Raw genomic sequence first — 14193 nt, forward strand, 5'->3', positions numbered from 1 at the left:
ACGGGGCAGGGGGCTCCTGGGGGCAGCGCCGGGGGCACCAAGGACCCAGTCTCCTGACGGGGGCCCCGCGGGGCAGGGGGCTCCTGGGGGCAGCGCCGGGGGCACCAGGGACCCAGTCTCCTGACGGGGGCCCCGCGGGCAGGGGGCTCCTGGGGGCAGCGCCGGGGGCACCAGGGACCCAGTCTCCTGACGGGGGCCCCGCGGGGCAGGGGGCTCCAGGGGGCAGCGCCGGGGGCACCAGGGACCCAGTCTCCTGACGGGGGCCCCGCGGGGCAGGGGGCTCCTGGGGGCAGCGCCGGGGGCACCAGGGACCCAGTCTCCTGACGGGGGCCCCGCGGGGCAGGGGGCTCCAGGGGGCAGCGCCGGGGGCACCAGGGACCCAGTCTCCTGACGGGGGCCCCGCGGGGCAGGGGGCTCCTGGGGGCAGCGCCGGGGGCACCAGGGACCCAGTCTCCTGACGGGGGCCCCGCGGGGCAGGGGGCTCCAGGGGGCAGCGCCGGGGGCACCAGGGACCCAGTCTCCTGACGGGGGCCCCGCGGGGCAGGGGGCTCCAGGGGGCAGCGCCGGGGGCACCAGGGACCCAGTCTCCTGACGGGGGCCCCGCGGGGCAGGGGGCTCCAGGGGGCAGCGCCGGGGTCACCAGGGACCCAGTCTCCTGATGGGGCCCCGCGGGGCAGGGGGCTCCTGGGGGCAGCGCCGGGGGCACCAGGGACCCAGTCTCCTGACGGGGGCCCCGCGGGGCAGGGGGCTCCTGGGGGCAGCGCCGGGGGCACCAGGGACCCAGTCTCCTGATGGGGCCCCGCGGGGCAGGGGGATCCTGGGGGCAGCATCGGGGGCCCAGCCGAGTGGCGGCGCCTCAGGCCCGTGGCTGCGGAGCGGAGGCCGGGCCGGGCCGGGCGGTGCGCGGGGCCCCGCTCGCTCCTGCCCCTTTAACGCGGCGGCGGCTCCAGCCCCAGCCCCGGCGCCGGGCCCGGCTGAGGCGCAGGGAAGATGGCGGAGTCCGGCGGGGCCGAGTTCGCCTTGGAGCGGCCGAGCAGGTGAGCGGGGCCGGGGCTCAAAATGCCCCCTCCCCCATCGCTCCCCGCCGTCCCGCCTGCCCCCTCCCCTCCCCCACCTGTCCCCGGTTCCCCCCCCCACCTGCCCGCTCCCCTGCCCTCCCCTCCCCCACCTGTCCCCGGTTCCCCCTCTCCTCCTCCCCCGGATCCCTCCCCCACCTCCCCCCTCCCCTTCCCTTCCCCCCCGGCCCCCCGGATCCCTCCCCCCCTGCCCCCCGGATTCCTGCCCCCTCCCCTTCCCCACTTGCCCCCGGTTCCCCCTCCCCCGGCCCCCCGGATTCCTGCCCCCTTCCTCCCCACACCTGCCCCCGGATTCCTGCCCCTCCCCTGTCCTCCCCCACTTGCCCCCGGTTCCCCCTCTCCTGCTCCCCCGGCGCCCCGGATTCCTGTCCCCCTCCCACACCTGCCCCCTGTTCTCCATCCCCTCCCCCACCAGCCCCCCTCGATCCCTCTACTCCCCTGACCTCTTTCTGCTCCTCCTTTCCCCCAGTGCTCCCCTCCTTAGCTGTCTGCTGCTGGCTCCCCCACTTCTTCCATTGCCCCCATCCCACTGCCCCCTAGCATGTGTGCCCCAGCCCCGACTTGCACCCACCTGCTCCCCTCGCCTGTGCCCCCTGCACTTACTCCCTTGCTCACCCACCTCTGCCTACCCTGATTCCTGCGTACCGGTGCCCCCACCTGCCCTCCACCCGACACCAGCCTGTGCCCCTTCCACCCTACCTTGCCCTGTGCCCCGCAGCGCACCCACTTAGACACCCTCCCCCCATGGGTCCCTGTCAACACACACAAGAAAATAAAAATCTGGAGAAATCTTTTTTCCTGCTTTGAGACTTAGACTTTGAATTTCTGCAAAAAATATAAATAAAAAAGGTGTCTTTTTATATCGGGATAGCATTTGCTATGTGTAAAATCATAGTTGGGATAAGATGTAGGTAGTTTTTACCTGAGTATAGCTAGTTGAAGTCAGTCCTGTTTCACACACACCCACACCCACTTTATTGTGACTTGCTACATCAGGGTAAAAACTACAGTGCCTTGTCTCCACTAGGTTTTACATCAAAATAGCTACCTTGGTGCAAAACCACAACTCTTCTGCAGTGAGGACACAGTCAGATCTCGCAACTGAACTGGAAGGGGAGGGAGGAAAAAGAATAAAATATTTAATGATCCCTTGTCTCTGATATCTGTGAAAACGAGGCCTAAATGCCATTTATTCATGATTTTCAGAAGGTGTTTGAATTATTTAGATGTCCCTTATCAATGGGGATTTATAGGACTGGGGTTAAGTGATCCAGGAAGACGTAAATGTTTCTATCAAAAATGACTAGCTACAGCTGTTGTTTGTATGCAGAAAAACATTTGATACCATTTAAGTATTGACGGTTAAAAGGATATTTTCAGGTTACTCTGTTTTTGGGGCCTATTTTAAAAATACCAGGTATTTATTTCATACAGCTTTTCTGATTCCAAATAGTTTATATAGGTTCTCTCCCAAAATGAAGCATTGCTGCTATTCTGGTAACATCCCAGCCTTTCTTATTGGGCAGTCTAGCAAGAGCACATGCAGGGTGCTGGGTTTCTCTGTACTTGCGTGTGTCCTGCTGGTCTTCTGCTCATCCTGTTTGTCTTCCTGTGATCTGTCAGGGGCCTGAAAAGTACAAGGATCCTCCTGCACTTTGTATGTTTCAGTCCCTTGTGCTCAGAATAATGGAGCCAGACCAGTGGTGTAGAAGGACAGTGTGACATCTGTGAGGCTGGGCACGGAAGCAGAGTGGGGAGGGCTGATTTTTTGGCTCACTAGACACCACAATGTCCCCTTTAAAGGCTATGTAAGATTAACAGTTGATTCAGAAAGCCAGCTCCAGATCTCCGTGCTGCACTGTTCAGTGGGAGCTCTTCCATGTATACATTAAACCCTCTTATACTTCTGGGGGGTGTGTATAAAATACATATCTGTAAAACCTGTTCACTGCTAAAATATGTGTAGTTCCTTGGATTGTCGGGAACAGGCAGCTACTTAATACAGGGTGGCAAAGACCATTCAGAGAACTTTTCAGCGTAGGCACCTGCAATTGCATTGTTGTTTATACGTTCTAAAACACTACATACATAAACCATACCCCCCTCTTTGCAAGTTAAAATTTATACTTGTTCAAGTGACATTCTTCACATCTGGAAAAAATTCTGAAGAGACTTCCCTTCCTGGCTGCATTAGCTGGTGACTCCAATGAAATTTAAACCCATGACCACGTCAAGGTGAGACTTGCTGTAGAGGGGATAGGAAATTTCTCAAGGATGGAGATCTTGTCGACCACTACCACAGGTGACACAGTTAGTACATGGCTGTAAATACAGGTTTGATTGTGTACGATGTGGGATTGCCACATGCTAGTTTTTCTGGTTTACTTCATGCGTTTGTTGTACTCTCATGATCCACAAGTTGTTACAGAACAGTGCTCAGTAACTTGCATTCCCTGTCAATTCTAAATCGTATACGACTGTGTCATTCCTTCACTTGGGAGGCCAAGTGCGCCCTCTCAACTTACGCTGTCTGCATTTGCTAAAGACATAGTCAACACATGTATCACGCTGTCGGGAGGCAGTGTGCCTCGTGGCTAGCGCCCAGGATTGGGGAAGAGGCCTTTCTGAATTCTAACCCTAGCTTTGCTACTGACTTGTTGTGTAGCCTTGGTGTGTCAACTTCTCTCCCCCCCCAAACCCCCCTCCGTAGAAACAGGGACAGTAATACTTACCTGCTGCCCGTGGATGCTGGGAAGGCTAGTTGATGTCTGCACCGCGTTGGGAAGATTTACAGTGCTATGTGAAGTGGTGTGATTTCTTCTGGAGACACCATAAACCATCCGGAATGGAGCTTCAGCAGTTTGTTCCCTGCCCTGCGGAGAAACTGTTCTTGCATCGTTGCATGTTGGTTGTTTTGAAATAAAGGGCTCTGCCACGCTAGATAGCACGATTGCTTTCGTAAGTGTGGGTTTGTGAGAGAGTTCAGGTGTCTGCCGGAAGCGCCTGACTGGAGATAGTGGGCACCATATGCAGTCAGCGGAGTGTGAGGGAGAAGCTTTAAGGGCACCTCCTACAGACCTTTATTTTGATTTGTTGTGCTCATTAACTATTTATTCTCTAAGGCAGATGAAAGAGTCCTTTGTTGCAGTTCACATACCGATACCAGTTCAGTGGTGCAGGGTTGTTCAAATAGCTGGAAATTCTGTCTGTGCAGAGGAATTACAACTGCGCTGTTAATGCTATTCACTTTAAAATAACACAGCAACCTCCTAGAAGCCAGGAAATTCAGCTACGTCGGCCACACGTCCTATACACTAACCCAGTAAGGCAGAGATGGTCTCAGAACTGCATATGGTCTTGCATAGGCTGTGTGCCGCAGTATCTATTGGGTTTCCAGGAAATGGGGCGGGCGAAGCCCGCCCCATGCTAACGGAACCCCCCCCAGCCTAAGGGGAGGTGCCACAGAGCCTCAGAAACCCACTAATTGCGGGGGACAACTAATAAAAGAACAGGGACAGGAGTGCGGTCAAAGGGTCATAAGAAGGGAGCCTGACGGGGACACCGAGCAGAGAACCCCGGACAGCGCCCACTGCTCCTCGAAGGCGTCAAGGGAGCCAGCGGACGCCGCCCAGAGGAACTCCGCCCGGAGACGTGAACGGACTAAGGATCGGAAACAAGCCCCACAGTCGCAGGAGTCTCCATTGGCCAACCGCCTCTCCCTGGTCGCGTAGATGGCCATTTTTGCCAGGGCGAGGAGGAGGTTGACCAGGAGGTCCCGCGACTTCGTGGGGCCACGGATAGGGAGTGCATGGAGAAGGAGGTGGGGGGAAAAGTGCAGCCAGAAACGCAATAGGAGATTAGTGAGGAGCCGGTATAGGGGCTGCAGCCTGGCGCACTCTATGTAAACGTGCGCCAGAGTCTCCCTCACGCCGCAGAAGGGGCAGGTGTCTGGGACAGGGGTAAACCGCGCCAAGTACACGCCCGTGCTCACGGCCCCATGGAGGAGCCGCCAACTGATATCCCCGACGGGCCTCGGGACCAGGGTGGAGTACAGGCTGGCCCACCGGGGCTCCTCACCCTCCAGAGGTGGCATGAGGTCCCGCCACTTGGTGTCGGGGCGGGACACGAGGGTGAGGAAGTGAAGGGTGTGGAGCACGAGCACGTAGAGCTGCTTCCTTGGCGTGGTTTGGAAACGGACCGGCTGCAGATCGTGCAGCCGGCTGGCGGAGAAGGGGCGGGGGGGCCTGTCGGGTCCACGGGACAGGGGCCCTATGAAGAGGTCCGGAGGGCTCGGGGTAGGGGGTGGGCAGGGCGTGCCCTCACGCAGGACCCGGTCGAGGTAAGCCCGAGCAGCGGGCGGCAAAGTGGCCTTCACCTCCTGTAGTACGAGCCGGGGAGTACAAGGTCTGGAGAGCCCCATCCGCCGAGCGAGCGTCAGAGGATCCAGCCAGTCTCCCCGGTCGTAGTCCAGGAGGTCTCCGACCCTGGTGGCTTCTGCCAGGACCAACCTCTGGTGCACCGCGGGGGACTTCGCCACCTGCACACGGAGCTGGGGGTTGTGTAGCAGGGGCTCCGCGAGGAGGTCTGCCCCCTCGGTGGCCGCCACGGACCTGGTCACAGAGAACAGCTTCCAGGTCCGGAGGAGGTCCTGGTAGAAGACCGGCAGCCCGGAGAGGTCTCGCGGAAGGCCCCTCGGGTTGAGATAAAGGAGCTGCCGGTCGTATCGGAGCCCTCGGAAGCGGCGCAGGAAGGCGTGCGCCAGGGCTCTCCACGCCGGACTACCCGCACCATAAAGGAGCCTCTGCAGTGCCTGGAGGCGGAAGACGTGGACCTGAGTGCGCAGGCACTTCAGGCCCTGCCCTCCCTCCTCCAGGGGCAGGTGGAGCACCCCTGCAGGGACCCAGTGCAGTCCCGGCCAAAAGAACTCCAGAACCACCTTCCGGAGGTTGGTCAGGAACCCCGGGGCCGGGACCAGGGTGTTGAGCCAGTACCAGAGCATGGATAGGACCAGTTGATTGAGCACCAGTGCCCTCCCTCGGAGGGAAAGGCACCGGAGGAGTCCTGTCCATTTCCGGAGCCGCTCCGCCACCCTGCCCTGCAAACCTTGCCAGTTCTCCGGCGGAGAGGGATGCGTGGCAGAAAGGTAAACGCCGAGATAGAGCAGCGGACCCACGCTCCACCGGATGGCCTGAAGCGCGGGTGGGAGGGAGCTCGCCTGCCACCCGTCCCCGACCACCAGGCCAGAGCTCTTGACCCAGTTGACCCGGGCGGAGGAGGCCGCCGAGTACACGGCCTGGCAGGCCTCCACCCGCGCCAAGTCGCCCAGGTCCTGGACCACGAGGAGCACATCGTCGGCGTACGCCGACAGGACCAGCCGCAGCTCCGGCTCCCGAAGCACCAACCCCGTCAACCTCCTGCGGAGGAGGCAGAGGAAGGGCTCGATCGCCAGGGCGTACAGCTGGCCCGAGAGGGGGCACCCCTGCCGCACTCCCCGCCCGAAGCTGACCGGCTCGGTCAGGGTCCAGTTGAGCCTGACCAGACACTCTGCGGAAGCGTACAGCACCTGGAGAAACCCCACAAACTGGGACCCAAAGCCTAACGCCAGCAGAGTGCCCAGGAGATACCCGTGGTCCACCCTGTCGAACGCCTTCTCCTGATCCAGGGACAGGAGGGCGAACGACAGACCATCCCTGCACCCAAGCTCCAAGAGATCCTGGACCAGATACAGGTTGTCGAAGATGCTACGGCCCGGGACGGTGTAGGTCTGGTCTGGGTGGATCACGTCCTCCAGCACAGCCCCCAGCTGCAGCGAGATGGCCTTGGCTACGATCTTGTAGTCCGTGCTGAGGAGCGAGACGGGACGCCAATTCCGTAAGTCGCGGAGGTCCCCCTTCTTCGGCAGTAAGGCGAGCACGGCTCGCCTGCACGAGAGAGGGAGGACCCCGCTCCGCAAGGACTCGGCTCAGACGCTGACCAGGTCCGGGCCGAGGACGTCCCAGAACACGTGGTAGAACTCCACGGTCAGCCCGTCCATGCCCGGAGACTTGTTGGTGGGCATGCGGCGGAGGGCTTCTGAGAACTCGGCCAGAGAGAGAGGCAGCTCTAGCCGGTCCCGGTCGCCCGCGCTGACTGTCGGGAGCCCGTCCCAGAGCACTCCTAGAAGGCACAGACAGAGGAGTCACTATAATCCTGAATTTGCCTGGGTTTTGCATAGTAAGAAGTACGTGTGCACACATACTGCACGTCCGTTCACATGTTTTTGCAATGCTTTTCAGTTACATAATTTCCCTTTTGATTGTTTAAAAGGCTGCAGTAAGAATTTAGTATCTTTAAAACAAAACTAAACTGATCCCAAATCCAAACCTTGTCTTTTGAAGTTAGTGCTTCTTGCTTTTCGTGCAGTTAAGAGTTCATGAATGCAAAGGGCTGTTACATCCAGACCTTTCTATCTGGGTGAGGGAGAGGTTCAGGATACATAAATAGCTCCATCTGGAAGAATGGGAACAGCCCAGGTCCTAAAGGAGGATTCTGACTCCAGAGAAGGTGGGTACAGAAGAGACAGCGAGACTCATTTGGTGTCCCCTGGGAGGAGAAGCGTCCTGAACTGCACATTAGATTGAGGGATGGGTGAACTTTACTGCAGCGTTTAAAGACGAGAAGAAGGGTCATGTTATGCTCTAGGAAAAATCCTTTTGGACTGTAGGGAAAGGGAATTGTGCAGAGTCCCTGAGTGAGAACTGACTAGGGCGGGTCTCAGCAAGGTAGCGGGAAGAGCTGTGAATTTGGAATAATCTACCACAGGAAATAAGAGAAGCAAGTGGTATAAACGTTTTTAGTAAACCAAATGCTCCCGTTCCCCTATCTCCCCCCCCATACATACATACATACATAAAGCCTGCACAAAAGGAAAAATGTGAAATATTTCCCACAACCCAGGAATCCTATAATATACTTTGGTGTCACCTGCCAAGAGCAGAGTGAATGAATGCAGGAGACCTACGATTTTCTCCAGTTTAAAAAATGCATGTGTCTCATTTCCAATCAAGAGCAACCAGGTCTGGTTTTTTTCTTCCTTCTAAAGAAGGTGGGTGAAGAGATCAAATGTATCAGGAAGGAGGGCAAACCCAGTACAAAGGGAGATTATGGGCTGAACTGAGAGGCTAGGATTGAATTTATGTTGCTGTAACCTAATATACCTTTACTGTGAAGTCTGGTCCATTAGGAGACTTTTTTCCTCTAGGAACTATTCAAAAATTCAGTTTTGCATAGATTTATATTCTGTGCATTTGCATCAAGGAGCTATTAAAACAGATTTAGCTGCCAGCTATGGTAGACATAAATATATACTGGTATAAATGTTTATGTTGTAGCTGAGTCACTGTAAAATGATTGCTGCTTTTTTTTCTTTCAGCATCTAAAGCCTTCTGGGTTGATGGTTTCAGGTTATATAGTCTGAAAGTAAACTTTGGAAGTGCTTTACAGGCTTGTGAGTTACTCTATAAGTAAACATTTACTGCATTAGAAGAGAGAATCCGGCATTAGTAGGGCAAAGGACTAGAGCAGGGGTTCTCAAACTGTGGGTTGGGACCCCAAAGTGGGGCACAACCCCATTTTAATGGGGTCGCCAAGGCTGGTGTTGGCCCTGGGCCCCAGAAGGCTGAAGCCCAAGCCCCACTGCCCAGAGCTAAGGTTACATGTCCCCTACCCAGGGCAGAATCCCTTTGGCTTCAGCTTTGGCCTCCCCGCCCCCCTCCGGGGCAGCAAGGCTCTGGTGGTGGGGCTCAGGTGGGCTCGGTCTTTGGTCCCCCTCCTGGTGTCATGTAGTAAGTTTTGTTATTAGCAGGGGGTCACGGTGCAATGACACTTGAGAACCGCTGGACTAGAGCACTGGCTCTCAGCCTGCGGGCTGCTTGTGGCTCAGTCAGCACACCGCTGCATGTGACAACTTCAGGGCCATACAGGTAGTATATATATTGTGTGGATGCGGCCCAGATAACACAGAGAGAGCTGCATATGCAGCCCACAGTAGTAAATAGGTTGAGAACCAATGGCCTTGAGGGCCTATGGAGACTTTTTCCATTTCTAATTTATATGAACTATAATTGCTGACCTTTCGTAGAAGGAGAATAGAAAATGAAATGAACTGTCCTTTCCAAAGGAAGCACTCAGGTAGGACTTAGGCTGTTCTGCTCAGTTAACACAGAGCAGATGGAGTCAAGACGCATAATGGAGAACCAGTTTATGTCCCGGCCAAGACTCTTTAAAAATGCTGTTGGAGAGCTTATAATGGGCACATCCTTACCCAGACTGTAAGTGAAAAGATCGTAGATAATGTGGGAAATGAGTGATATTAAGAGAATTTGACCATACAGAATTTGGAACTGGCATTATAATTCCAAGGGCTCATGCAGCTGCTTGCCAGTGCTGCAAACTTGGATTTCTTGTCTTTGCATTCAAGTGGCAGTGTTTAAAACGCCCTGGCAGGCAAAATGATGGCGTGTTTCTTGGGTTGTTTTTTTCCCCACTCTTGCTCCAGATTGGCAGTGGGTTAGCAGCACCAATCTGGTGGGTGGGTGTTTATGGAGGGAATTACTCCATGGGTCATGAAAGTTGAGCCTTAAATTCCCATCGCTTTTACTATATTTCACATGTTGTATGTGTAAGTAACAAAGGTAATTGATTATCAGAGGGGTAGCCGTGTTAGTCTGGTTCTGTAGAAGCAGCAAAGAATCCTGTGGCACCTTATAGACTAACAGACATTTTGCAGCATGAGCTTTCGTGGGTGAATACCCACTTCTTCGGATGCAGTGATACTCTGTCACTGAGGGTGTGTCTACACTGCAGTTAGACACCCACGGTTGGCCCAGGCCAGCTGACTCGGGCTAAGGGGCTGTTTAATTGCAGGGTAGATGTCAGCCCCAGCTTTGGGACCCTCCCATCTCGCAGGGTCCTAGAGCCCGGGCTCCGGACTGAGCCTGGACGTCTACTTCACAGTGAAACAGCCCCTGAGCCCTGTGAGCCCAAGTCAGCTGGCCTGGGCCGGCTGCGGGCTTTACATGGCAGTGTAGACACACCCTGCCCAGACGTCCCAGTCAAGCGCAACAGAGACGTATCCTGACCCAAAGAGTTCACAATCTATCTTTGAAATAAGTTGTGGTGAGTGTGGAAAAAGGAGGAATGAGGGACAGTAGGGAGGACGAGGGTAAGGAAGATACCATGGCAGGGTTACGGAGGCAGCTGCCACACAAAGCGCTGAGTCCAACACTTCAGACATGGGGTAGATTGATAGATTTTTAAGGCCAGAAGGGGACAGAGAAGTGTGATCAAGTAGTGTGACCTGCTGCGTAATGGAGCAGAAAATTTCACCCAGTGACTCGGAGTGGAGGGAACTGTTCTTCCCTGCTCCGTGCGGGGTGTGAGTGTCGTGTGCTGTGTCTTCCCTGCTCCGTGCGGGGTGTTAGTGTCGTGTGCTGTGTCTTCCCTGCTCCGTGCGGGGTGTGAGTGTCGTGTGCTGTGTCTTCCCTGCTCCGTGCGGGGTGTGAGTGTCGTGTGCTGTGTCTTCCCTGCTCCGTGCGGGGTGTGAGTGTCGTGTGCTGTGTCTTCCCTGCTCCGTGCGGGGTGTTAGTGTTGTGTGCTGTGTCTTCCCTGCTCCGTGCGGGGTGTTAGTGTTGTGTGCTGTGTCTTCCCTGCTCCGTGCGGGGTGTGAGTGTCGTGTGCTGTGTCTTCCCTGCTCCGTGCGGGGTGTGAGTGTCGTGTGCTGTGTCTTCCCTGCTCCGTGCGGGGTGTTAGTGTTGTGTGCTGTGTCTTCCCTGCTCCGTGCGGGGTGTTAGTGTCGTGTGCTGTGTTTTGTTTTTTAATAAAATCGGCTCTCTGAGAGAGGTACAAGCCAGCCATCGCTGATTTGTGGTAGGTGTGGACGCAGGGCTGGGTCTCGAGAAGGGATTTGAAGGCGGAAGCAGTGGCCTCGTGGATTAATTCGGGTAGGGTGTTCCGTGGTACCCGGTTCTATATTTCAGCCATGTGCACATGCTCTTGAACTAGAAGTATTGCCAGGGCAGTGTGGGAAATGAAAATCAAACCAAGACCCCCACATCGTTAAAGCCTGTTTGGGATCTGAATGAATTACTGCACTTCAGTATGGCACACAAGTGGGTTCGACGTAACTCCTGCCTGCTGTGCTGTTTGGCACCACTAGGTGCCTCTCTGCTTTTGCTGAGTTGTGGTCGGGGGGGGCATTGCATTAGGCAAAGAAAACAAACAAAGGGTAGAAAAAACATGGGTCCAATTTTGGGGCCTAGGTGCTACTGTGCTGCAGATAACACATCGTGATTTTAAAAGAGGCTCATTGTATGGAGTTGGGATTGGATGTATTTGGCTTGTTTTAAACTTGTGTCGTTTGGTTTAGAGACGATCTGGAGGATTAACAGACTGTGACTCCAGAGGTTGTAAGCCAGTCACGGACGCGTTCTCTGTCGTATCAGGCAGGGCTATTGCACGTAAGAACTATCATGAAGACAGGGCACAGAATTTGTAACACTTTCCTGTGTAACCCTTTGTATCTGGCCGAGTCTTTCCATCTCTCGAGGTCCTTGTGTGTTTGAATCATCCTGCAATGTTCGGAATGGAAGAGAGGAGCTGGTTGTTTTATATGAGTGGGATACTGTGTAGCTGCCAGAGTAATTTGTAGGATTAGGATAATTTGATATGGGCCCAAGGTGGAGTCATTCCTGTAGCCCAGCTTCGTTACTGAGTGTCCCCTTTTAGGATCTTCCCAGAACCAGTCACTGCATGGACATAGCTTGAATGGTATTAAAGCACAGTATGGGCTTAAATGCTTCGCTAAACTGGGGTCTTAGACATGCAGGTATGGTGGATTATGTGGTTAAAGCACCAGGCTGGGACTCAGGAGATCAGGATGCAGTTCCAGGCTCGCTACAGATTCTGTATATGATATTGGGTAAATCACTTAATCTCTGTGGACCTCAGTTCCCCATCTCTGAAATGGGCATGATGTAAGGTTGCTAACTTTCTACTCACACAAAACGGAACACCCTTGCCCCGCCCTCCTCCAATGTCCCACCCATACCCCACCTCTTCTCGCTCATTTTGACCAGGCTGGGGTAGGGGGTTGGGGTGCAGGAGGGGGTGAGGGCTCTTGCTGGCGGTGCAGGCTCCGGGGTGGGGCCAGAAATGAGGAGTTCAGGGTGTGGGAGGGGGCTCCAGGCTGAGGCAGGGATTGAGGTGTGGGAGGGGGTACAGGCTCTGGGTTGGGGTGTGGGTTCCAGGGTGGAGCCAGAAATGAGGGGCTCAGGGTGTGGGAGGGGGCTCTGGGCTAGGGCTGAGGGGTTGGGGTATAGGGAGGGTGAGGGCTCTGGCTGGGAAGGCAGGCTCTGGGGTGGGTCTGGGGATGAGGGGTTTGGGGAAGAGGAGGGTGCTCAGGGCTGGGATTGAGTAATTTGGAGGGCGGGAAGGGGATCAGGGCTGGGGCAGGGGTTGGGGCACGGGAAGGGGTCAGGGGTGCAGGTGCTGACCTCAGGCAGCTCCTGGAAGCAGCAGCATGTCCCCCTCTGGCTCCTATGTGGAGGGGCGGCCAGGTGGCTCTGCGTGCTGCCCCATCCACAGGCACCGCCCCGCAGCTCCCATTCTCCATAGTTCCAGGCCAACGGGAGCTGCAGAGCCGGTGCTTGGGGTGGGGGTAGCACTTGGAGCCCACTGGCTGCGCCTAAGCATAGGATCCGGAGTGGGGACACGCCACTGCTTCCGGGAGCCACATGGAGCCTGCCTTAGCCCCACTGCTCTGCCAATCAGACTTTCAATGGCTCCGTCAGCTGTGCCGACCGAAGCTGCCAGGGTCCCTTTTAGACTGGATGTTCCGGTCCAAAACCAGACACCTGGCAACCCTAGCATGATGGTAAGACTGTCTTGTCCACGTAGATTGTAAACTCCTGCAGGCAGGGAGTGTCTCCTAGCACAGTGGTTCTCAACCAGTGGTACGTGTACCCTGGGAGTACAGAGGTCTTCCAGGTGGCACATCAACTCACCTAGATACTTGCCCGTTTTACAACAGGCTACATAAAAAGTACCAGCGAAGTCAGTACAAACTAAAATTTCAGACAGACAGTGACTAGTTTATATGGCTGTATATACGATACACTGAAATGTAAGTACAGTGTTTATATTCCAGTTGATTGATGAGAGAATCAGCCATTGTTCAGTAATAGCGTGTCTGGGATACTTTTGTATGTCTGATTTTATAAGAAAGTGGTTTTTAAGTGAGATGTAACTTGGGGTACATGGGACAAATCAGACTCCTGAAAGGGGTATAGTGGTCTGGAAAGGTTGAGAGCCACCGACCTAGCTGTGTATTTTGTATTTACAATGCATGGCACCAGGGGGTCCCAGCCACGGTTGGGGCGTCTAAGTGCTACCAGAACATAAATAGCAATGGTTGCTGTCCTGTTGATGTAAAGGCATTTAATTTTTAAGAACAAGTAAAAATTTCCTCCCCGAAGGGCAGATTTTTCCTAACCTCAAAGGCTTGAAGTGTAAAAGAAAGGGCAAGGTTTTCAAAGGCGACTAGTGATTTTGGGCTGCCCAATTTGAGGCACCTTAAAGGACCCTGTTTTTTGTTTTTTTCAGAAACTGCTGATCCCTCTGAAAATCAGGCCCATTGAAAGGGTCTCAGTTTGGGCATCCAGATCATTGGGCACGTTTGAACCGCTTGGACAGACATGTTAGTCCAGAGCTCGATGCTCGTCCTGATCGTTTATGATGAAAGACAAAGATGACAGGGCACAAAAAGAGAAGAGGGAGAGGAGGTGGAGGAGGGAACAAAGAAATGAGCGAAATTTATGTTATTCATTGATGTTGCTTCCTAAAGGTGGTTCTGTTTCTCTGGAAAACAACCCCTCCACTCTGGTAATGTTTAATTAGCTGCTGATCGTGTAGTGATTAGTGTTAATTTGGACAGGGAGATGATGGTAGATTGTTGTTTCTGATGGTGGGCCACTCAGATTCCTGCTTGCTGCTGCTGGGCATGTAAGTAGGTTAATGGGCCAGGTATTTTTAAGAGCTGCTACTCTGCCATGGGGCTAACGGCCCTCCCCCTCCAAATTTC

General features: G+C 54.9%; 1 protein-coding gene across 3 annotated transcripts in view; it reads left to right on the forward strand.

The window, feature by feature from the left end:
* Positions 1-926: 926 nt before the first annotated feature.
* Positions 927-14193, forward strand: part of KLHL26 (kelch like family member 26) — a 30960-nt gene continuing 17693 nt past the window's right edge. The window contains exon 1 of one of the 3 annotated variants that reach the window (XM_044999053.1): positions 927-1037. In XM_044999053.1, coding sequence (XP_044854988.1) covers positions 991-1037 — 47 coding nt within the window. In that variant the 5' untranslated portion in view covers positions 927-990. Of the gene's footprint in view, positions 1038-13783; positions 13810-14193 lie in introns of those variants that run through there. The other 2 variants (XM_044999056.1, XM_044999055.1) reach the window with 2 other exon arrangements.

This window comes from Mauremys mutica, chromosome 24 (assembly GCF_020497125.1).
Source record: "Mauremys mutica isolate MM-2020 ecotype Southern chromosome 24, ASM2049712v1, whole genome shotgun sequence".
NCBI lineage: Eukaryota > Metazoa > Chordata > Testudines > Geoemydidae > Mauremys > Mauremys mutica.